This window comes from Octopus sinensis, linkage group LG21 (assembly GCF_006345805.1).
Source record: "Octopus sinensis linkage group LG21, ASM634580v1, whole genome shotgun sequence".
NCBI classification, from domain to species: Eukaryota; Metazoa; Mollusca; class Cephalopoda; order Octopoda; family Octopodidae; genus Octopus; species Octopus sinensis.
The window spans coordinates 14,071,359-14,095,367 of record NC_043017.1 but is presented as its reverse complement, the minus strand read 5'-3'; the positions used below and the strand labels follow the sequence as shown (position 1 = coordinate 14,095,367).

At 37.4% G+C, this 24,009-nt stretch overlaps 1 protein-coding gene and 1 long non-coding RNA gene across 4 annotated transcripts; one reads left to right on the top strand and one right to left on the bottom strand.

The window, feature by feature from the left end:
* Positions 1–635: 635 nt before the first annotated feature.
* On the bottom strand, positions 636–23,970 carry LOC115223017 (replication termination factor 2). 3 transcript variants are annotated; one of them, XM_036511988.1, is made up of 10 exons: positions 23,895–23,970; positions 22,844–22,923; positions 19,244–19,330; positions 15,896–15,990; positions 15,554–15,644; positions 13,037–13,173; positions 6,122–6,200; positions 3,273–3,386; positions 2,788–2,836; positions 636–1,204 (listed from the first exon to the last, which is right to left on the bottom strand). In XM_036511988.1, the coding sequence occupies exons 2-10, from the start codon at positions 22,889–22,891 to the stop codon at positions 942–944; spliced, it is 963 nt and encodes a 320-aa protein (XP_036367881.1). In that variant the 5' UTR covers positions 22,892–22,923; positions 23,895–23,970; the 3' UTR covers positions 636–941. The 3 variants fall into 3 exon arrangements, with proteins under 3 accessions (XP_036367881.1, XP_029649303.2, XP_036367882.1); XM_029793443.2 differs by lacking the exon at positions 23,895–23,970 and having other exon boundaries at positions 22,844–22,925; XM_036511989.1 differs by lacking the exons at positions 15,896–15,990; positions 23,895–23,970 and having other exon boundaries at positions 22,844–22,924.
* On the top strand, positions 1,200–2,745 carry LOC118767429. The gene is made up of 2 exons (XR_005003354.1): positions 1,200–1,942; positions 2,036–2,745. It is a non-coding gene; the product is annotated as an uncharacterized LOC118767429 (long non-coding RNA).
* Positions 23,971–24,009: the final 39 nt, after the last annotated feature.

Below are 24,009 nucleotides of genomic sequence, written 5' to 3'. Positions count from 1 at the left end.
TATATACATACACCTTACTAGCATTAATAATGCATTATCCCAATGCAAACCACCTGAAAGACTAAAGAAATTATCTTGTAATAACCTGTTTCTAATTCAAAATTTTATATATATATAGGTACATATGCATGCATGTATATATATGTGCACTAATGTGTTCTCTGCTGGGGTAAACACAGTCATTTTTTTTCTTCTCTTCCACATCTGCAAAACGGTCACCGTGAATGAGATTGGTCTTCAAGCAACAAGTGACCACACAAGTGACATCACAACTAAACAGTTGTGATGTTTCAGACAGCTTACAAGGATGCTGCCATGAGCAAAACACAAGTTTACAAGTGGCTTTCATGCTTTAGGAATGGTCACTTGTTGCTTGAAGACCAATCTCATTCACGGTGACCGTTTTGCAGATGTGGAAGAGAAGAAAAAAAAATGACAGTGGTGTTAAAAGGCATCACTTTGCAAACGTTCCAGGACTGCTTCAAACAGTGGAAAATGCATCTGGACTTATGCAATGCTTCAAATATATAATACTTTGAAAGCAATAAAAGTGTAAACATGCAAAACTAAGTGAATTAAATAATATTGCAAAATTCTGGTTTCTTTTGTATACACACATATATATGTAAATTTCCTTGTATACACACATATATATGTAAATTTAATATATCTTTACATGTATAAAAAAACATCATCTACTTCATAATTATAAGTCTTGCATGAGCAAATTAAACATGAAAATATTACCCTGAAGAAGAAACTAAATATCACAAATAATATAAAGAATTTTACACCTCAAAAAAGGTAAGGCTACATGCACCTCAAGTCAATGGGTGTTTCCCTGATGGTACAGCTGTTCACACAAAACTGTAGTTGTTTGATGAGATGAATGAAACACCGAAGTGGTTTAATGACAAGCAGACTGGAATGTCCTTGAATATCTAAAAATAGAGAGGATTGTAAGTAATCCAGTGTTGTTCAGGCTTTTTCTTGCACTCTTCTGATGATGTAAATAACGACTTGTAAACCACACTGTTTTTAGAGTCCTTCTGGAGACTTGTCTGACCCTGGCTTTCATTGCTTCTAGAAGCTGTCTTGGAATTCTTGCCAGTTGTTTTAGTGTTTGTAGCAATTCTATTACCATTTGTCAATTTGGATTTTCCAGGAACCAAACAGGCAATCTTGCTGCTACTGCTTTCAGCATCTACATAAAAGATAAGGAGTATATTTATGTATGCAGATAATAAAATGAATGGTTTCTACCTGATAATTTGCTGGTAAAATGTGGTTACTTTCACAGTGTTCATTATGTAAATGAAAGATGCAAGATACAAGGATTTTTATTAATCACCACAATTGTCTCGACAAGTCTAGCATTGACCCCTCATGGGTGGGACACTCAACAACTGATTCAGGAGCATCCAACAGCACAGATGTCTCTCTTCAGGTGATAAATAGATATAGCTCATTAAAATAACAGTTTTGCAATGTATCTTCTCATTTCATGTAAAGAAAAGCAGCAAATTAAAGGAAATATCTTCATTTATATAGAGGATCGATAATAAAATAACAAATCCAAAAAAGAAACAAACACGCAATACATCGAGAAAAGTATTCAAAGTAACTGTTAATGGCTATGAATGTATAAACACTCTTGCACAAGCTGCATGGCACATGTACACTCACTCATACAAGCATCCATGAAGATGCAAGCATATGCACATGGTTTGGTGCACACATTCACACAGTGAATTAAATAGCTGCTTGGTGCCTACATACATATAAGTGTACTTTTACAGAATGCAGTGGGAATGAATTTGAGAAAATTTACTTAAAAGATATAGAAGAATTAAGTTTAGTTTTGAACTCCCCATCCTGGAATGCACCTCATATATCCATCTATCTATTTATCTGCCATTATCCTCCTTCCTTGCTGACATGGGTTGGATGGTTGGACAGATGGCAAGTCAGAAGACTGCTAAGCTCCATTGTCTGCTTGAGTATGGCTTCCATATGGTTGGATACCCTTTCATAGAGGGTAATGGATGTGTAGTGAGAATATATGTTCAGAATTGGCTGCATGTATATTATTACAAGAATTCTTACAGAGAAGAAGAATAAATTTAAGAACTACATATTTACTACATAAAAATATATTTTATTCATTGGCTGTTGATGAAACATAATCAAAATGTAGAATCTAGTTGAATGAAGTAATCTATGCAAGCCTAGAGAAATAGATGGACATAGCAATGACATAAACGGCTCTGAGTCTAATTGACTAAGAAGCGAAGAGCAGGGTAAGCAAGCTGTTTTTATTAATGGAACGCTAGACATTCTAGAAACTTCTAAGAGAAACGCAAAGCTACTTGAATAATTAAGAATTACATCTCATGACCCAGATGCTTTGAGAAACTTAGTAAAGGGAGATTAGTAGTAGTGAAGGAGGTGGCTTTGAGCCAAAGGACAGGAATAAAGTCTTGAAGTAGAGGAGATACATGCCTGTGCAAGTTGGAGAGAGAGAGAGATTGTGAAGATGGGGGAGTTTACACTAAACAGACATTATAGATTGTGTTCTCTTCTCAACATGTTTTACCCAGCCATCAAGTCTATTTTCATAATATATTACAACTTTTGAAACCCTTCCCCATCCAGCTTTTGTCTTTACCTAGCCAAATCCATCTCACATTCTAAAAGTAAGGGACTAAAAAGAACATGTCTATTGTCATTTCTCTCCTGACAAATTTAAAAAAGTAAAATAAAATCAATAGATATAGGCTGACTTACATTGGTCAACAGGGATGTCAGACTTCTTCTTTTCTGCTTTCTTAGCTTTCTGAAATAACAGAAATTCATTTTCAGATGTTGTTTTCACAGCACTGCACTCTAGCTTATATATATATATATAATGTGTGTGTGTAATAATTTCATATTTAGGTATACACCTTGTAGTATGTCGCTTAAAGCCCAATCACAGTATTCTGCTACCTGATGTCATCATTTTTATAATAAAAATTGTTTAAAATACTTTTGTAACAAATATGCTGCTATTGATACTTTGTTATTTTTAGGAGCAGACAATGTTTCTAAGTTCGAACAAAATCTGTATTTAAAAACTATTTACAATTGTATCATTTTTTTCAATTATAATTAATTTTGCCTGGAAAAGACAAATATTGTGTGTGTTAAGATGATCGTTTCGGCTCTTTTAATTTAGACTGAAGCTAAATAACAACGTTACAAAAAGAAAAGAAAAGAAAAATCAAGAAGACCTTCTCCAGTTTAGCTGCTAATCTTCTCCTTTTCATTCGGTCTCTCATCACTTCTAAGTCTTCCTCACTTGCATTGAGTATCACAACATCTTCCTTGTCCACCTTTTCACCACACTGTTATAATAATACCAAAACGGCTTAAAAAGATTGGTACAAATGTAAGAATAGAACACCTACAAAAATCAGCATGACTTAGAACTGCAAGAATTCTCTGCATGACCAGTAAATAGGAGCCACCTTAGTCTGCTGGCTGTGGGCAGCTGACACTTTCCATCATATCCAGCAAAATAAGCTGAGAGTTTTCATTAAATAATAAATTATTATCATACAGAAGAATTAGAAACAAATTCAATATGAATGGAGGATGTCACCCAAGAGCAGGAGTACCTAGAAAGGAAGGTGGAATAGGGTTAATATCAGTAGAATACTGTGTGGAGTTAGCTAGAGCAGATATAACCTCCTAGGTTGGTAATAGTGGAGAAAGTACATTAAGAGTTGCTAGAGGCACAGTGGGAGGAGAAGGCTGAAAAGCAAGACAAATAAAGTTTGTTAGCAGCACAAGATCAAGCATTGAGAACTAATTGGATAAAAGCCAAGATAAACAAAACCCAGGAAAATTCCCAATGTAGGCTATGTAAATCAAAAAAGAAGACATGACAACCTAGGGAGAATAATCTACTGGGAGTAATGTAGAAAGCTAGCATCTGTCCATTCTAATAAATGGTATGAACATGAACCTAGTAAAGTACTAGAAAGTAAGGAATAAAAGATGTTGTGGGACTTTAACATTCAAACAGAGAGAGTAATAGAAGCTAGAAGGCCTGATTTAGTAGTAGTAGACAAATAGAATAGAAAGTGCCAGATAACTGACCTTACTGTCCCAAATGAAGAGAAAGTTAATGAGAAAATAGCAAAGTACCAGGACCTAGCCATTGAGTTACAGAGACTATGGAAAGTGCAGGTAAAATGTAGCCCTGTAGTTATATAGGTACATTAGGAACTATCCCTAAAGATCTGAACAGATGGATAAAGGAAATAGACATAAAAGCCAGTTTAGTACAGCTCCAGGAAATGGTGTTATTAGGGACAGCTAGGATATTTAGGAGGGTTCTTGGCATCTAAGGTTACTTGTAGCCCGCTGTTGGGAATTTTTATACAAGGGCTTGGGTGATTTTAAGAAGTCAAAACCATTATTAACTCCAAATTCTGGCAAAGTCAGCTTTATCTTTCATCATTTTGAACTCAGAATGTAAAGAAACACAACAAATACTGTAGAGCAATTTTTTTTTACCTTTATCACTACTCTGATTCTCCAAATCCATCAGCTTTGTAATAATTATAAATAACAGTAGCCATCCTCATCATCTTAACTTTCACTTTTCCATTGGAATTTGGTGAGCAATATCTTCTAAAACTGGATGTTCTTCCTCTTGCCAACCCTAATTAGTTTCCAAGCAAGGGAATATTTCTCCGTGGCCTGATGTTTTCATGGAAGATTGGAAACAAATGACATTGCTTGTGTGACAGTGACACTCATGTCAAAACAAGGAGATACAAAGACAGACGTACAACAACCTTCTTTCAGTCTTCATTTACTGACAAGGATTATTTGTCTGGCCCAAGACTATATAAAAATATATACTTACTTCCCATCTGGGTGGGAAGTAAGCTTCTTAGCCCCACACAGCCATATCTAGTAATATCAGTAATTCATGACAAGCACAAAACCTTAAAGTTTTAAAAACATCTATAGCTAATTCTGTACATACTTTATGAAATGAGGAAAAACGAAAGGCAAAGCCTTTAAACTCAAAACATACACAAATCCCACAAGGAATTTAAATGTGGCCAACACTTCCTAAATCTTTTATTTCACTACCTTCTTTTAATAATCATTTCTTAGGCACCAGACTAGCAATTTTGAAAGGAGAGAAACATCATCAACCCCAGTATTTGAGTGGTACTTTATCAGCCCCAGAAAGTTGAAAGGCATTGATGACTTCAGTAGAATTTAAAATCACAAAGTAAACAGACACAACACAGCAAAGCATTATTTTCAAGACTTTTTCGCAGGGCCTCCAAGACTGGTCTTAAATTATCCTCAGATCTGGAAAATGCTTGCTAAAGAAAGGAACCCAAGGGTCAAATACTAGTAATGGATTGAACTGAGTAATGAATTAAGATTGATGTTCAGTCAATTCTGCTGCTGTAATAACAAAAAGCAAGTGTAACAAATTTCACCAAACACATAGGAGGTGCAGACGTTGAAGGATAGTAGCAGATTAGAAAGAAGACCTGACAGAAGGATGTCTGAGGGAGGATCACTTCATTGGGGGTGGCCATGTCACAGAGATAAGGATGGCCATCACTTTCTCATGGAAGGGTGGCAGTGATGAAGCAAATGCAAATCTGACGTGGGCTTTGGCTGTCAAATGTTTTGTTCCTGTAGGAAAATTTGTGGATTTTCCCAAAGGACAAAACAATAGGCTCTCGATGCTCTGACTTACTCTATCAGGACAACATGCAACCATCATTAGTACCCACAGGGATTAAAATGTCACATACTGACCTTCCTATACAGAATGTAAAGGCCCCTGGATCTGATTGTCATTCTAGCTGGTGTTCTGGGGATATTGTGCAGAGAACAACAGAACTGAGTATGTTACTTGTAAATAAGTACAGGTTGGTGTCAGGAAAGCTATGGAATACTGTTTTGAAAAGTCTCATTCAACCCATGCCAGGATAGAAAAAGGAGGCATGATAATGATGATTTTGACATGTCAAGAGAGAGATATTAAGGCATGTCTTATCATATGACAAAGAGAGAAAAATATTGAGACATGTCTTACCTTATGACAAGTATCTGACTTCACTTCTTTCAGAGCCCGCTCTGAAACCACACAACCACATGTCCATGGAAAACAGAATCTGCAAATAATAATAATTTCTTTACTACTTATAATGATTTCAATAATAATGGTTAGATGGGAGAGAGATAGCTGTATTAATTCAAAGAGACAGATACATGAATGGTGCAGGGGAGAGTGTGGAGGGGGTTGTGTGAGATATTTGAGAATATTGGGAGAGATAGGGGATGAAAGAGGTGTTAAGGATGGTTGGAGTATAGCAGAGAGATGAGAATGTGGCTGGAGGAAGATAAAGAGGAATGGAGAATGGATATATCTTTATAGGCACACACATTTCTGGGAGAAACCAGTTCACAAGAACATGTTCAGGTCACTTAGTTTAAAGAACACAAAGTGAGAAGTTTGAGTGTCGAGGTTTTATCCATAGCCATCATTCACAGTTTGGGATAAAAATGAATGTATTTGTGAGTATGTGTGTCATGATTGACCACTAGATCCAAAAGATTTTTTTATTCTCTCTGTTTCCTCGTGTTCCTTTCTGTTGCAGAGCAGAGGCTTGAAATCTAAAAGACTTTCTTACTTACCTCAGCATTAAACGAAATTGTTGTTTATACACTTGTCTTGGTCTTTTGTTTTTCTGTAAATTTCAACTCTAACTCCTAACGAAGAATAACGGACTGCTCATCATGAACGGATAAAAGATAAGAATCCTTCTTTCAACCTCACTTTCTTCTACCTACTATCTTAGCACATGTCATCATTATTCTTTCAGTATTCTCTCATTACTCTGTCTAGTTCAGTAACATGCCATACATGTAAATATGTTTTTCGTTTAGTCTTGTCTTCCTGTTGCTCCCGAAGATAACTTTATATTCATTGATTCACTTAGCTACCAAAGTCTTAACACTCAGCCACTTATATTTCTCCTAAAATTTGACTTTCTCAGATTTTTCAAACCTACTTTCTTAGTCTCACGATTAACAGAACCTCTTCCTAGTTCGTGGTGACCTCGCCCTCCCACCCCCTCCACACATGCCGGAAGTTTTTATTTTTTGCCATCCTTGAGTTGCTTACCATGAAGATTGCAAAAGCTCTTTCGCCATCCCTACCCCTAGTCTCGGCCTATCTCCTATGTAAGGTAATGTTCATACAGTGCAATATAATGAAAGGGTAGTGTTATGCAGGTTCAACTGAAGGCTACTGTATTGCTTGATCATGACTTCTGCCAAATGCGAGTTTTCTTTTCAGGTGCATGAAGCTACTGTCCACCGTCCCAGGGTCTCTAGGGCACATACCTCTCACACCCTCAGGGTTGGCACCCTCAACGTTGCCATACTGAAAGGTAGGTCTGGCGAGATAGTCGAGATGCTTGAACGGAGATGTGTTGATATATGTTGCATCCAAGAAGTAAGATGGAGAGAAGGTTCTGCTAGGTTCCTCACAGGCAAAGAACACAGGTACAAGATTTTCTGGGCAGGGAACACTGACGGGATTGGTGGCGTGGGGATACTTATCGCTGAAAAATGGGTAGATAAAGTAATTGAGGTAATCAGAGTATGTGACAGAATACTTAAGATTAGATTAGTGCTTCATCATGGATTAGCAACCATTATATCGGCCTATGCTCCTCAGCCGGGGCTACCCGATGGACAGAAAGACCGATTCTATGACACTCTACTGCAGACTACCTCGTTGACGAACGACAGAGACCTTCTCTTTGTGGCTGGTGACTTCAATGGTCATGTTGGACGACATGCTGGGGACTTCTATGGTGTACATGGAGGCTATGGCTATGGTTCCCGCAACGAGGAGGGAACCAGCCTGCTGGAGTTCTGCGATGCAAATGATCTTATGGTATGCAACACTAACTTCAGGAAACCTACCAGCCACCTACTCACCTACCGATCGGGCCAACATACCAGCCAAATTGACTACATCCTTGCCAGGAAAAGGGAAAGATGGCTGCTTATAAATGCCAAAATCTTCCCAGGCGAAGAATGTACCCCGCAACATAGACTGGTAGTTAGTGACTTTAGGATCAGGACTAAGAGGACAACCAGAAGACGACCAACATGGAGAAGAAGGATCTGGAAGCTTAAAGATCCTGCGAATGGACAGAGATTTAGGGACATATTACTTGAAGCCTTTGACGAAGTAGAAGTGGATAGAGCATCACATGGGGTAGAAGACAACTGGACGTTTCTAAGGGACAACCTGCTGAAAGCCACTGACCAGATCTGTGGCTGGTGCAAAGTCCCCTCTCGACCCAAAATAACGTGGTGGTGGAACAATGTTGTAGACAGGGCTATTAGAGAAAAGAGACAGGCTTGGAAGGACTGGAAGAATGGTGGTAGCAGGGAATTGTATCAGACTACCAAAAGAGAAGCTAGGAGACAGGTTTATTTAGCCAGAGGGGAAGCAGATAAGAAAAAATTTGCCAATGTTCTGTGCCATGAGGACCAAAGACTTGAGGTGTTTCGTGTTGCAAGACAGTGTATGAGAGAGAATTGTGATGTGGTAGGAGAGAAATGTGTTCGCATGGATGATGGTTCACTTGCGCTAAATGAGGATGCAAAGAGAGAGGTTTGGAGACGCCACTATGAAAGGTTGCTGAATAAAGAAAATGAATGGGATAAAGAGAGTCTGCCGAATGTCGACCCAACAGAGGGACCAGCTATCCGAGTTGACAGTTCCTTGGTAGTTAAGGCAATTAGAAGCATGAAGACAGGGAAAGCCCCAGGCCCATCAGGAATCACTGCAGAGATGCTCAAAATATCTGGTAGTGTCGGCTATAGCCTAGTCACCCGTATAGTTAATCAGGTGATACATGAAGGAGTCATACCCAATGACTGGTGTAGCAGCATAATAGTCAACTGCTACAAAGGTAAAGGTGACGCCCTAGATACAAATAATTACAGAGGTATCAAGCTGTTGGATCAGGTAATGAAGGTTACGGAGGGTCATAGCCCAACTAATTAGAGAGTTAGTTTAGATGAGAAGCAGTTTGGGTTTGTGCCAGGGAAAAGTACCACTGATGCTATATTTCTGGTGAGACAGCTGCAGGAGAAATACCTAGCCAAAGATAAGCCCCCGTACCTGGCTTTTGTTGACATGGAGAAAGCCTTCGACAGGGTCCCCCGATCCCTTATCTGGTGGTCAATGAGGAAACTAGGGATAGATAAATGGTTAGTGAGAGCTGTGTGAGCCATGTACAGGGATGCCGCTAGTAAGGTGAGGGTTGGCAATGAGTACAGTGAAGAATTCCGGGTAGAGGTAGGGGTCCACCAAGGCTCAGTCCTCAGCCCCCTTCTATTTATCATAGTCCTCCAGGCAATAACGGAGGAATTCAAGACAGGATGCCCCTGGGAGCTCCTCTATGCTGATGATCTTGCTCTAATTGCTGAGTCACTATCAGAACTAGAGGAGAAGTTTCAAGTGTGGAAACAAGGATTAGAATCGAAGGGCCTTAGAGTCAATCTAGCTAAAACCAAAGTCCTAATAAGTAGGAAGGTAGATAAATCACAAATGCCTTCAGGTAGATGGCCCTGCTCGATCTGTAGAAAAGGTGTAGGTAGAAACTCTATAAGATGTACCAAGTGTAAGCTATGGACACATAAGAGGTGCAGCAATGTCAAAGGAAGGCTAACTAGGAAGATAGTTTTTGTATGTGGCAGATGCTCAGGAGCAATAAACACTGAAAATGCTCTGAGACCAACTTCTGCCACATTTCAGGGAGAAAAACTAGAAATAGTTGATAGCTTCCGTTACCTAGGTGACCAAGTCAGTAGCGGGGGCGGGTGTGCTGAAAGTGTAACTGCTAGAGCAAGAATAGCTTGGGCAAAGTTCAGAGAGCTCTTACCTCTGCTGGTGACAAAAGGCCTTTCACTCAGAGTAAAAGGCAGACTGTATGACGCGTGTGTACGAACAGCCATGCTACATGGGCCGTGACTGCTGAGGATATGCATAAGCTTGCAAGAAATGTAGCCAGTATGCTCCGATGGATGTGTAATGTCAGTGTTCATACTCGACAGAGTGTAAGTACCTTGAGAGAAAAGCTGGACCTAAGAAGCATCAGTTGTGGTGTGCAAGAGAGGCGTTTGCGCTGGTATGGTCATGTTGCGAGAATGGATGAAGATAGTTGTGTGAATAAGTGCCATACCCTAGCGGTTGAGGGAACCTGTGAAAGAGGCAGACCCAGGAAAACCTGGGACGAGGTGGTGAAGCACGACCTTCGAACTTTAGGTCTCACTAAGGAAATGACTAGAGACCGAGACCTTTGGAAGTGTGCTGTGCATGAGAAGACCCGGCAGGACAAGTGAGACCATAACCCGGGTTGTGCCAGTCGACTTATACATACCTTTCCTTCTGGGGACACAAAACTTTACTTGTGAAGACCTGTTGAGGCAAGTGAGAATCGAAATCGATCAACATCAATGGAAATTGCAGCTGTGATACCAGTGCTGGTGGCACATAAGAGAACCATCCGAACGTGGCTGTTGCCAGCGCCGCCCCGACTGGCCTCGTGCCGATGGCACGTAAAAAGCACCATCCAATAGTGGCCGTTTGCCAGCCTCGTCTGGCACCTGTGCCGGTGGCACGCAAAAAGCACCCACTACACTCATGGAGTGGTTGGCGTTAGGAAGGGCATCCAGCCGTAGAAACATTGCCAGATCAGACTGGGCCTGGTGCAGCCTTCTGGCTTCCCAGACCCCAGTTGAACCGTCCAACCCATGCTAGCATGGAAAGCGGACGCTAAATGATGATGAAGATAATATATATATATATATATATATAACACACACATATATATAGATACATATACACACACATATATATATATATACACACATATATATATATATACACACACATATATATATACATGCAGATACACACAAATACATACATACATATACACACACACACACACATATATATATATATACACATTTTTCTATACAAAGGGGATTTTTTTAACCCAATATTCTAAATGCCTATATTTATAGCTTTATCTAAAGCAGCAAGCTGGCAGAATCATGAGCATGCTTGGTAAAATGCTTAGTGGCATTTATGTTCAAAATCCACTGAGGTTTTACTTTGCCTTTCATCCTTACGGGATCAATAAAATAAGTTCCAGTCAAGTACTGGTATCAATGAATCGCCTTAACCACTACCACAAAATTGCTGGCCTTGAGCCAAAATTTGAAACCAGTATTTATAGCTTTATCTACTTCAAGTTCCACTGTAAAAACAATCATCATCAGTTAACATCCACTTTTCAAACTGGCATGTTCAAACTGACAGTTGACAGGACCTGACAAGCCAGAATATGTTGTGCTCCAAAGTCAGTACTGGCATGGTTTCTATGGCTGGATGCCCTTCCTAACACCAGCCACATTACAGAATGTACTGGGTGCTATTTTTTTGTGTGCCACAAACACTAATGAGGTTGCAGGTAACTTGAAAGACAGAAGAACAGGGAAAGGGAGAAAAAAAAAAAGCTTGCACTACTAAAAGGAGAGTATTTGAGAAGGAAAGGTAGCTGTGTGCTGATGTTGAAAGGCTAATGTAAGATAGAGGGACAAGAATACATAACCAACTCTTATTATATAGAGAGGTGGGTGAGAGTAGCTGAGAAAAGAGATAAAGGAAGGTGGTGATGGAGTGTCAGAATAAATTCTCAAAGTACAAGAAAGTGAACTTAAAAGATAATATGAACAGTGGGTCATGGGGAGGGGGGATATGTCGTCAAAGTGTAAGAAGGGAGTAACACTTTTTAGATTTAACCCATTAGAAATAATAAAGGGAGCTAGACTAAGCTCAGAACAAAAAGAAATTTATCCTAAAGTGCAGCATAAAGACAGTTTAGAAGGGAGTTTCAAACTGATCCACCACTGTGACTTGTTAACACTGGAATCAGAGATAAGTTTGAAACAGATGGAACTGTTCAGAATATCCACAAAAAACATTCTGGAAGACTTCAGGCATCAATGAGTGCCACAAAGCAAGTAAGGGTTCAAGAAATGTATATCCAGATGTAAGGAAATCTGTGAGTCAAGTAATTATGAAATGGAAATTTCAAAATCACATGTCCATTTCGATTTGAAGACCTGACATTGGAAAAGTTACATTTGAAGCTCCATTCATCTGAATGAAGATGATCGAAGCTGAAGAGAGGGGTTTTGCACCTGGTATTTGGCAAGATGTGTAAAAGATTGTTTGGAGTGATGAGGCTATGTTTAAATTAAATGAATCAACTAACTGCCACAATTGCACCTCTCCAGGGGGGACCGGAGTATTGGCATATTATGCAACAACATCCTATTAATTTAGCAGGAATTACAGTATGGTGTAGCTTATCATCAAAGGGATTGAACCATTCTTTTTTGGATGGCCCCACTTAGATGAACTTGCTGTGATCATCTGTCATTCCAAGCACTCAAGAAGACTTTGAAGATGTGGAGTTTCAGCAAGATGGGGACAACACACTATCATACAAATGAGATTTTGCCAAACAGGTGGACTGGATGAAGTGGTTCAGTAGAATGCCAACTACATTCACCAAACCTCGTTATAGGGATACTTAAAAGATAAAGTTTACAGTATAAAATCTCTATCAGTTGACAAACTGAGGGCAATTATTGAATGAGAATGCATAGAAATACCAAACGAAATGTTTCTTGACGTTTGCAGTTCCATTGCTAAACATTATCAGCAATGCCTGAACCAGAATGGTCATCAGTTTGAAAAAGGCATTCACAGAAAAATGAAATCTTCTGTAAATACTATTAAATGTTGAAAATGAAATATATTTTAATGAAACAGTGACTTTAAAATCTTTCGGTGTGTGTAAAGATTTTGTGCAAACAACTGTATATACGAGCCTTTTGTACTTACTTGAACATCCCATTCATTTCTATGCCCACCACAGGACATATATACTGTGAAGCAAGCGTATCGATGTAACCATCTCCCTTTTCTGCCTTTGGCCTGGAATCTCCAGGGTTCTCAGTCAGCTTCACTTCTTTAATATCCTGATCAAGAAAGCAAAGAAAACCCCTGTGTATTCGTTTCTATCAAGTGAGATTATCTTCTTCCTATTAATAATAATAATAATAACTTTCTATTTTATAATTTTTTAAAATAATAATTATAATGGTTGTGGCTTTAAGCACAAGCCAGCAGTTTTGAGGCAGGAGTAAGTCAACATCATCTGCTCTGTTACTTGACTGGTAATTTTATCAACTCCAGAAGGATGGAGACAATAAGAAAAATGAATATTTCTTTATATCTGCTATCAGGACAATGAGGGGGGAAGAAATACAAGGCCAATAATAATAATGATACTGCTACTACTAATCATAATAAGGAAGCCTGTACAGCTTCACACCACCTGTTAGAGGTAGGACTGCATTAAATGCCATTCCTGGTTGTTATTTCCAGGCCAATCCTTATACAGGAGATTTGACGCATTCCAAACACAATCCTCCATCCATGGATATTATGTATCGAAAATTATATTACCAAATGTGACCTTCCCTTTTGAAGACAGGAATTTGAGTGATAATTGGATGCTAATTCTAACAAGATGAGCCACCACATAGAGGTTACCTCATTGGTTCAATTTTTAACTGATTTTTGATTACTGAAAGGCAGGGAATCTTTAACCTTCAACACCCTTAAGTGTAGTTTTGTAAAAAATACATTTTGATTACAATACATATTTCACTATATTTATATATACATACAGGGTGTGATGGATAAATTGTCACCATTTTATATTTTTAATTTCGCGCATGCACATTGTGCTTGTTTTTGATTTTGTCGACTAAACAGTAAAGTAGGGTTAGTTGGGTACTATGTGTGAGAAAGACAGTACCAGGACACAATTCATTCTGCCAGAAATTTGGTAACAACATACTGTACTGCTTGGCATTTGTGCTGGAAGCTCCAATATGAACATTTCAGAGTGTTTGGGTGTCAATCAGAGGACATTTTATTGAGAGTGATAAAAATCAAACATCCAGTCAACATTATGGTGTTTGGATTGTGATCACTAGCCTCCATTCATCTTCCTACACAGCCTCAGACTCAGCACAGAGGCCTACATCAAGTGCCTGGAGGAGGTAGTGCTGCCCTGGGCCAAGAGGGTGGCTGCTGGAAGACCCTATGCTCTTCATTAATTCAGAGCATGTATCTTCTATATGCTCCCAAGAAAATTTCTTACAACTAGAGTGAACAAAAACCATTCACTTGTCACGGCATTGTTCACTGAATTGGAGATGTGAGCTGTTCATGAGTTCCAATTTGTGGCCCACTGAAAGCACCTGCCTTCAGCTTCTCCATACTCAATGCTGGAAATTTTCTGCTTATGTAATCATAGCAGTCCCCTTCTTTGTTTAAAGCTGTCACAAACTGTTTCATTAAACTTAGTGTGAAGTGCAGTGGTTGTAAAATGATCCTATCTCCATCAACCAAAGCTTCTGAAATGACATTCTTTTCTCCAATGGCCAAGTTTTTCTAAAAGACCATTATTTTGTTACCCAGTACTCATCCTTAGGTCTACTATCCCACATCAAAGGGTATTTCCTCCACAATCACTGGAATCATTTTCCCGACAACCTTGGTGACCTAAGCATGGATACTTGGTGTATAAACTCTGCTGACTCAAGAAAAAAATTCATCATCCACACAGATTAACCACTGGTGTTCGTGTTATGGTATTTTCTATAAGACAAGAGCAATTGTTTCCTGTTGCTCAGTCATCTTAGTTGAGTGACAAACTAAGATTGATCTAAATGTTGTGGTTGTGTAAAAGCACACATTTTAAGCTCTGTTTAGAACTCTTTAAGAATAACCACCATTCACTAGGTACATATTTTGATATACCCACTTTCATTAGCAAGCCTTGAACATCATTGCAAAATGCAAAACCATTTTCCTCCAAGAAGGGCAGGAAACCTATTTCTCTATTGTGATAATACATGATTTTAGTTTAAGTACATTATCTTAAAAACTAGAGCTGCTAGAAATGAAAACCATACACTTATTCACTGGTGTGGATATCTCTGGAATTGGGTCTAAAATGTGAGGTACCCCCAAAAATTGGTGCCTCAATGTTTTATATATATGCACATGTGTGTATGTATGTATGTGTATATATATGTGTGTGTGTGTATATATACACACACACACATTCTTTCTGTAATAGTTATTGTCACATCTTCACAAACATAATTACATTTTTCTATATATTTAATACAAATTTTCTTTATTATTAAATTACATTTAATTTGATATAGTTATCTTCAAAAATAAAAAGGGTCTTCTGCTAGTGTAAGAGCTGGTCCCACCTATGCAATGGGTTGACTTGGTATTGAAACTGAGACAGTTATGTAGGAAGATGCAATTTACCTTCAACCCTCGGAGATGACTGAAACTCGGAGCACATTCAAAACTGTTTCGATCAAGGAGAAACTCCAAAACAGTTTCTTTGTTGTATAGTCTGAAATAATAGATTGGAAATGAGAAACCAATCTTCATTATATTTAATTTAATACAAAAATATTCTTCAGGGAATAACACAACACAACAACTGTTCATGTACATGTTAATAAATATAAAACATCTGGATAAATATAATATGGAAAGAGCAGATACGGCAGAAATAGAGAAGAAAAAGAAACAAAAATTAAAGAAAATGCAGCCCTGGAAAACAGACATTAAATGATGATGTGTGTGAATGCATACACTCACCTACCAAATTCACAGCTCATAATAGGAGATCTTAAGGGTTCCTGTGAGATAGCACAGTGTTTCCATTTGGCAGCCAAGTCAGCCATTTTGTCTTTCTGAAATAGGGAAACAATTTATGAAGTGTAGATAATGTTAGTGAGATGTGGAAGCACTGAATATGATAGATTTGTATGGGTTGATGAATAAGGAGAGTGTGGCTGGGCATTAAAGGTTTGTAGGGAAGATGAGTACGATGGCCATATGCAGAAACCCCTGATCTAAGGCCTACTAGATTAGTGCTGCCCAGGGACTATACAATAAAAGCAAAGGAGCCAAAGAATAGAACAGTTCAGCAACACTATATCTGAAAATAGAGATGGCCACAGCTGCAACATCATTAGTTATGTCTGCTGGACCAGGACTGATCAAGGGACGAAATAATAGCTGGACAGTGCAGAAGCACAAAGATCAAAGTGAAGGATGAGATTTGATTAGCTCTCAGGAGTGACCCCCTTATGCAACAGTGATACCAACTCATTAAAATAAAAATTAAGTTTGCAATGACATAGTCACTATGAAATACAGCAGCTAAAAAAAACTGAGTTTCAACAAAGACAGTTAAACTGATACATTCTGGATTCCCATTTTACTTAGGGAATGTCAATAATCCACAGATGCAATGATCAAAATTTGAGTGAATTTCAAAGATGGCTGTATTTTTGTAAACTCAATTTTATTTGCTTCCCATACTGGTATGGGTTGGACTAAATAACATTTCAGTATAAAGAATTCCTCAATTCAATCCTGGATGCTCCTTGAACTGAACCATGGAACCTCCAACCTCAAGTTAAACACTCTTTCACTCAGTTATACCCTTTAATATATTTAAAAATATAAAATATAATTTCTCATATAACATCTCTGGTGGCTAGTTTAGTTCTGGATGTAACAAGTAAATGACCAAAAAGTTTTCAAATGGACCAATGAGCAAGTCAACAGGACTAATATACAAGGAGTTACAGCTATTTTTGAAGACCTTGTAAGACCAAAATTAACCAGATTTCAAAATTCTAAGAACTAAGGTGACTGGAAACTTGAAATTTTACATCACTTGTTCTAGAAGGATAATCATATCTGCCAAGTTTATTTCTTTGCATAATTAAATTTCATGGTCATTCCCATGATGTTAAAAGGTAGAATTGATATTTTCAACTTCAGTAATACTTTTTCATTATCTTCTCCACTAAAAGTATTTGGAGAAAAAAAAAAAGAAAGAAAAAAAATTTGAAAAATTGTCGAAGAAGACAGAACTTGGCAGAGCTTTCTGGCCCATTTGTTTTTGTCAAACCATCCAACCCATGCCAGCATGGAAATGGGGACATTAAATGAGGATGACAATGTCACTGAGGGTGTCTCCATTTGTCAAAACACAAGGAGAGTTTTCTTTACAAAGGAAAAAGCCTTTATGCCATTAATGGTAATAACATAATAACATTTTTAGCAGATATAGCCATTTTGTGTATTTAGTGCAAGCAATGGACACATACTAACAGAGAAGTATTTGCATGTGGAAGAGGATGTACTGAAAGTATAATTGCTAGAATAAGAATGGTATGGAGAAAGTTCAGAGAGCCTTTACCGCTGTTGGTAATGAAAAGTGTCTCTCTTTCTCCAAGTGAAAGGAAGATTGTATGATGCATGTGTATGAACAGCAATGTTACATGGTAGTGAAATGTGGGCTCTGAATGTAGAGGAGATGCAAAAACTAGAGAGGAATGAAGCTGGTATGCTCTGCTGGATGTACAATGCTAGTGTGCTAGAGTAATGAGAGAGAAGTCAGGCATAAGAGGAATTAGATGCAGCATGCAAGAGAGAAGGTTGCACTGGTTTGGTCATGTGAATGTTATGGATGAAGAAGACAATTGCATAAAGAAGTGCAGATCACTTAAAGTGGATGGAACCTACGGAAGAGAGAGACCCAGGAAGATATGGGATGAAATATTGAAGACTGCTGAGCTTTATGAAGGAGATGACAAAGGACCAAAAATCTGGTGCCTTGCTGTACTCAGAAAGACCTGTCCACCACAGGAGAATTGATATCCTAAAACCACTTTGGTAATACTTGTCCATGAGTAGCTCTGCCCCAACTCCACTTTCATCCTCTCTGCCCCATTAAAAAATTCCTCCACCCTCACACCCATCAATTCCCTACCACCAGAAAGTAGAATAGTCACATGCATCCCCGCTAGCTCTCTCTCATCCTAAACCACTTCCATTTCCCATATTCTTTCCTACCTACTGTCTCCAACAATCACCCGCCCCCTCCCCCTCCATCATCAGCTCCTCACTTACCAGCAACTATTCTCGATGCTCTCACATGTCTATGGCAACTCTCACTCCTGAGCTTCACTTCCATTTATCTCCATCATTTACTAGTTACCTCAGTCCTGCCTACTCATCCAGTGCAAGATTCTATAATACCTCACTTACTCTCATCATCTCCAATGTCCTTCAAGAGCATGTCTCAACAAATTCTTGCCATCATCTCTCTCACTATCACTCTCCTTATCTTACTCACCTTTCTTTTCAACTGTAGTATTCATGTATCTACTCTACAGCAAGACACTTGTCCCTCTATACCTTTACTCTCCCACATAACACCAAGCCACACTCCCTCCATACTACTCTCCACTTCCAGTTAAGGGGCTTTTGTCTTGCAAGGTACTTGGTAATTCTGTCAGTGCTAATGCCACATAAAATGCACTCACAAACTTTGTAAAGTGCTTGATATTAGGAAGGGCATCCTGCTGTGAAAACCATGCCAAAGCAGGCAATGGAACCTGATGCGGCTACCAATCTTTCCAGCTCCTGTCAAACCATCCAGCCCAAGCCAGCATGGAAAACAGATATTAAATGATGATGATATCCGCTTTCTGCATTCAAATGGTTAAAGAAAATGTGAGGTGCTCAATGAAACAAGTGCATCTATTTTGCATGGAAAGGCCTTCAAGATAGGTGGAAAAGAAGACGGTAAGAATGTATCCTAAAAATAAAGACTTGGCCTGAATGCTTGCAAAAGAATGGACTTTGCTAACTTTACAGAGAGCAACCTGAACAGCAGGGACTGACCATAGATAAAGGAATGAGAGATTTGCACTTTGAAACAGTAAATTGGATGAGTGGAACCTAGGCTGGATTGGAGTTCATAGATATTAGAGAAGTGAAGGAAAACTGGTGCAGCAGGGAAGAGTACGGAGTCTCCATGCTCTATGAAGTAACAATAACGATAATTCCTATGTCAAAAAGATTAACTAAAGAAATTGGAGATCTGAGACTCATACGGAAGCATTCTAGACAGAAGATCTTTACCTGTTCAGGTTTTTTCTTTGTTCTGACCAACTCATCCCTTGTGGGTATTGTTCCACCATCACATCCCATCTTGTTGTGAATATAAATCTATACAGAGGAAAAGATATAGACAAATAGATAGATAGGGAATACTGGCAGATATATAAACACATTAATAGAGACAGACAGCAAGATAGGTAGACAAAGATAAGTATATAGTCAGATACACAAATATGATAGACAGAGAAAGACTGACAGAAACAAACACAATGAGAAAGAGAGAGTCAGACAGAGAAAGATGAGTAGATAAACAGACTGGCAAACAGAGAAGTAGGAAAGTCAAAAGCAGATAAACATACAGTTAAGTAGAGAAAGACAAATAGATCCATATTTTATATAACAGTTGTAAATCACAAAGTAACTAATAAAACAATACTAATACAAAACTAATACAATACAAACATGAACATAAAAAATTTTTTTTCAATAAACAATATTTATTTAAATATTTAGAGCCAATTTCTTTTTTTTTTTTTGTTTAAATATAATATACAGGAGAGGGATGAATTGGTAACTGGAATAAATGGAGTAATTTCTGATTTCTCATTATTTTTTCTCTACCTGTTTGCATCATCTTTTGGAGTAAAAATTGGTCTGCACAATTGTTCTTGTTGAAGTTGAGAGAATCTGATACAGTCATGTGACAGATACATTTTTTTCAAGAAATTTTTCCTTAACTTTTTGATTCAATTGAGAGGTTGCTAATAAAAGATCTGGATAACATTTGGGGTTTAACAACGATATTCTTTTTTTCTGTTGGATTCCAAGTCAATTTTTTCCCACACTACTGTCTAATACGATAATTTTCAAATTTTAAAAAATGATGTCTAAAATGGGGCAAAATGACTTATTTCAATAATTTCTTCTTCCTAACTGCATGCTGTATAAATATATCAGGAAAAGAGCCAATCCAGCAGATTGTGAAGAAATCTTAGAGAATATTTTATGCTGAGTTTTAAGATTTAGTCGAATTTCATTAATTTCATATCATGTGTCATTTTTCTATGATATACTATGATATTTTAAAATTTTGCTGAGTCTTTTTTCAAATGTAATTCTGGAGAATTAAAGTGGCAAATTTACTTTATTTTGTCTTACTCATTTTCCCCCAGCTAAATTTGTCCTTTATATGCTCAAAGAGAATGGCGCTAATCTTATGAGATAGTGTCCTGAATATGTTAGTGTTTTTAATGCAGGGCATTTGCTTGACTGATATGATTTTTGTAAGGTAGTGAGCTGTAACCCACACCAGTGTCACATAACCAGCCCACTCAAAAGTTCCTTGGAGCATAGGGTGACATGCTGTGCTTAAGGAGACCTATTGAGTCAAGTACATCAAAATCAAATCGAATCACATTCAAATGGAAATTGTAGTTGTGATTCCTATGCTGGTGGCATGTAAAAAGTGCCATCCGAACGTGGCAGGCCCCAGTCGAACCGTCCAACCCATGCCGGCATGAAAAACGAACATAAAACGATGATGAGGATGAACATTTGTAAACAAAAATATTTGTTTTTCTCCAAGTCAAAAGTGCAATTCTGCTCTAACCCTATTTAATGAAGGTATAATTAACTCATCAGAATATTTGGGAGTGTAACATGCAGGACTTCTAGTTTTGTTTAGCAGACATGAATCCGATGTGAACAGTGAAGTAAAAAGTGAGTTGCTCAACAGAACCACAAGTCTGTGATAGGGTTTCTTTGTGACATCAGCTGGAATATTTGTCTTAGCATTAAAAATATTGAATGTAAATGTAATGCCATGATACTCAATTTATATGTTTTCCTATACTGTTAATAAATGACTAAAATTCTTTTGTTTCACTGTCTTATTTTTGCTTAAGAAATTGAGTAAGGATGTTTTCTTTTCACATATGTGTAATGCTATCATATATAAAATGCATACACGTTATGCCAGTTAATAACGAAAATATTTGTTTCATTTAAATAAAACTAGCAGAAAGCCTGAACTCTAGGCGGTTTTCTTGCTAGTCTTTAATAATATTTTCACATTTGATTCCCAATTTTAATAATTTTTATATTTTACATATTTTACATAGTGAAAATATTATTAAAGACTAGCAAGAAAACCGCCTGGAGTTCAGGCTTTCTGCTAGTTTTATTTAAATGAAACAAATATTTTCGTTATTAACTGGCATAACGTGTATGCATTTTATATATGATAGCATTACACATATGTGAAAAGAAAACATCCTTGTATAATAATGCTTTCGTTATTTTTATCACTGTCATAATCTCTCCTTTTTTAAGCAAACATCTCACGCTAGTCAAACGCAAAGCAACACAGAGACTCAGCAGCCCATCTGTAAGCTTTGCAGTGTGTGTGTGTGTGGGGGGGAGAACATTGCAAACAATGAATGAAATAAACGTGAAATGAAACAATCTTATAAATAAAAGGGCATTACAACAGATGTATATTACAGATGTATATGCCCCAACTTTGTTGCCTCATAACATCCAGAAAAATGGATACTTTTTAACAAAATTTTCTACAAATACCACTGAGATGTAGCTTCAGAGTATATAGAGATTTATAAGAAAGAATTTTTGAGAGGGGATGGAGAGAGGAGTTCTGGAAAATTCACATGATCTGACTTTTTTCCCTCATAACTTTCAGGAAGATGGGTATCTTGCATTAAAAATTTATACAAATCCCTTTCAAATAGCATAGATTACATAGTTATACAGAAATCTGTGTGGAAAATTTTTTCAGGGATTTTCCCCATTTTTTAAAAACCACAGCCTTGGGGGGTGGGTGTCACCTTTGCATGAAGTTTTCAAAACTTTTTTTTTAACACATCCTCCCTCATCACCCAATTTTGGCCAATTTTTTTTTGCACTTCAAAACCATGGGAAGAGCATTTTCGGTAAAAAAATTTTTTTAATGTTAATATTTCAGAGGAAAACGTGATTTAAGGGTGATTTGGCTGTTGTTTCTAACACATCCAAAGACAACCCTCCTTGTTTCTTTATTACTCTCAATATTTTTTCCCCTTTAATATATTCATCATATGCTATAAAAAAGAAAATTTGAGAAATTATGAGTTTTTTTGCAACCCCACTCCTTGTCCCCGATTGTTTCTGTTTAGAAATTAAAATGCTGGAGAGCCCGAGAAGGTCACTGCTGGATTTATCCACAGTGATTTAAAAAAAATTATGGAAATGTACTTGCATAGCAAGTGACTTGATCTGAGATCGTACGCTGAAACAAAAACAATTGCAGATGTTTGTAAGCCATTCAAGAGCATACAAAAAGTGTTAGTTTCACAGCACTACTTAAATACAGACGTCCCGATGCATCAACAACATTTCTTTGTAAAATATATATTTTTATATAAATCGGCGATAGAAGAACAAAAACATCTCAGAAGCATTTTAGGGTTGGAATGCGGCTCGGGTTTTGCTTTGTGTTTATTGCTGGATGTTAAATGAAGGGTTCACCCAGACACGATAGATAATACATACATGCACATATATTGAAAGGTAGAGAAATAGTCAAAACTAGACTTTATATACATTCAGTGTTTGATAAATATTCACCTTTCTTCTCCGATCTGCTTTCACTAAACAATTATGGCTGTCGTTCATACAGAGCTATCTTTTCAACATAAAAACCAAATTTTCGTATTTTCAACATAAAAACCAAATTTTCGTATTTTGAACATAAAATCCAAATTTTCGCACTTTGAACATCGAAACCTCATTTTCGGTCTAAACGACAGCTTTTTCTAGCGGTGTGATATGAAATTGTCACCCATAATTATGACCCTAGAATCGATCTATTGCATTTCAATCTCTGGATCTTTTCCTTTTGAACGGCACTTTGTAACATAATTTCTAGTTAACTAAACACTTTTAAGCTTTGTATACTGGTAGAATGTGTTTATAAAACATCATTTTTTTCTTGGCTTTAATTGAGAAAATTCTATATGTTGTAACATATTTCGTCTTTAATTTCGAGCATTTCGGCAGTTTTAACCAATCGCTTACGTCCATTTAGGTAAATAACATTCTGTGCATAATGAATATGTCCCTCCTTTAAGAAACAGATTGGGTTTATTTACATTTGCGAAGAAAAAAGATACCCTTCCTCCACCCCTAACCCTAAATCTAAAATAGATTGAAATGTTATAGATCGATACTAGGGTTATAATTATGGGTGACAATTTCATACGACACCCCTACGGAAAATGGGATTTTTTTCTAGCGGTGTCAAATGAAAATGTCACCCATAATTATGGCCCTAGTATCGATCTATTGCATTTCAATCTATTTTAGATTTAGGGTTAAGGGTGGGGGAAGGGTATATTTTTTTCTTCACAAATGTAAATAAACCCAATCTGTTTCTTAAAGGAGGGACATATTCATTATGCACAGAATGTTATTTATCTAAATGGACGTAAGCGATTGGTTAAAACTGCCGAAATGCTCGAAATTAAAGATGAAATATCTTACAACCTATAGAATTTTCTCAATAAAGCCAAGAGAAATTATGTTTTATAAACACATTCTACCAGTATACGAAGTTTAAAATTTTTTAGTTACCTAGAAATTAGGTTAAAAACTGCCGTTCAAACCGAAAAGATCCCACTTTCGTACTTTGAACACCATTGATTTATATTGAGTGTGTATATATGAACTCTTTATTATCGCGGATTTTATTTTAATGTTTATGCATTAGTACCCTAAAATCATACGCGATATAT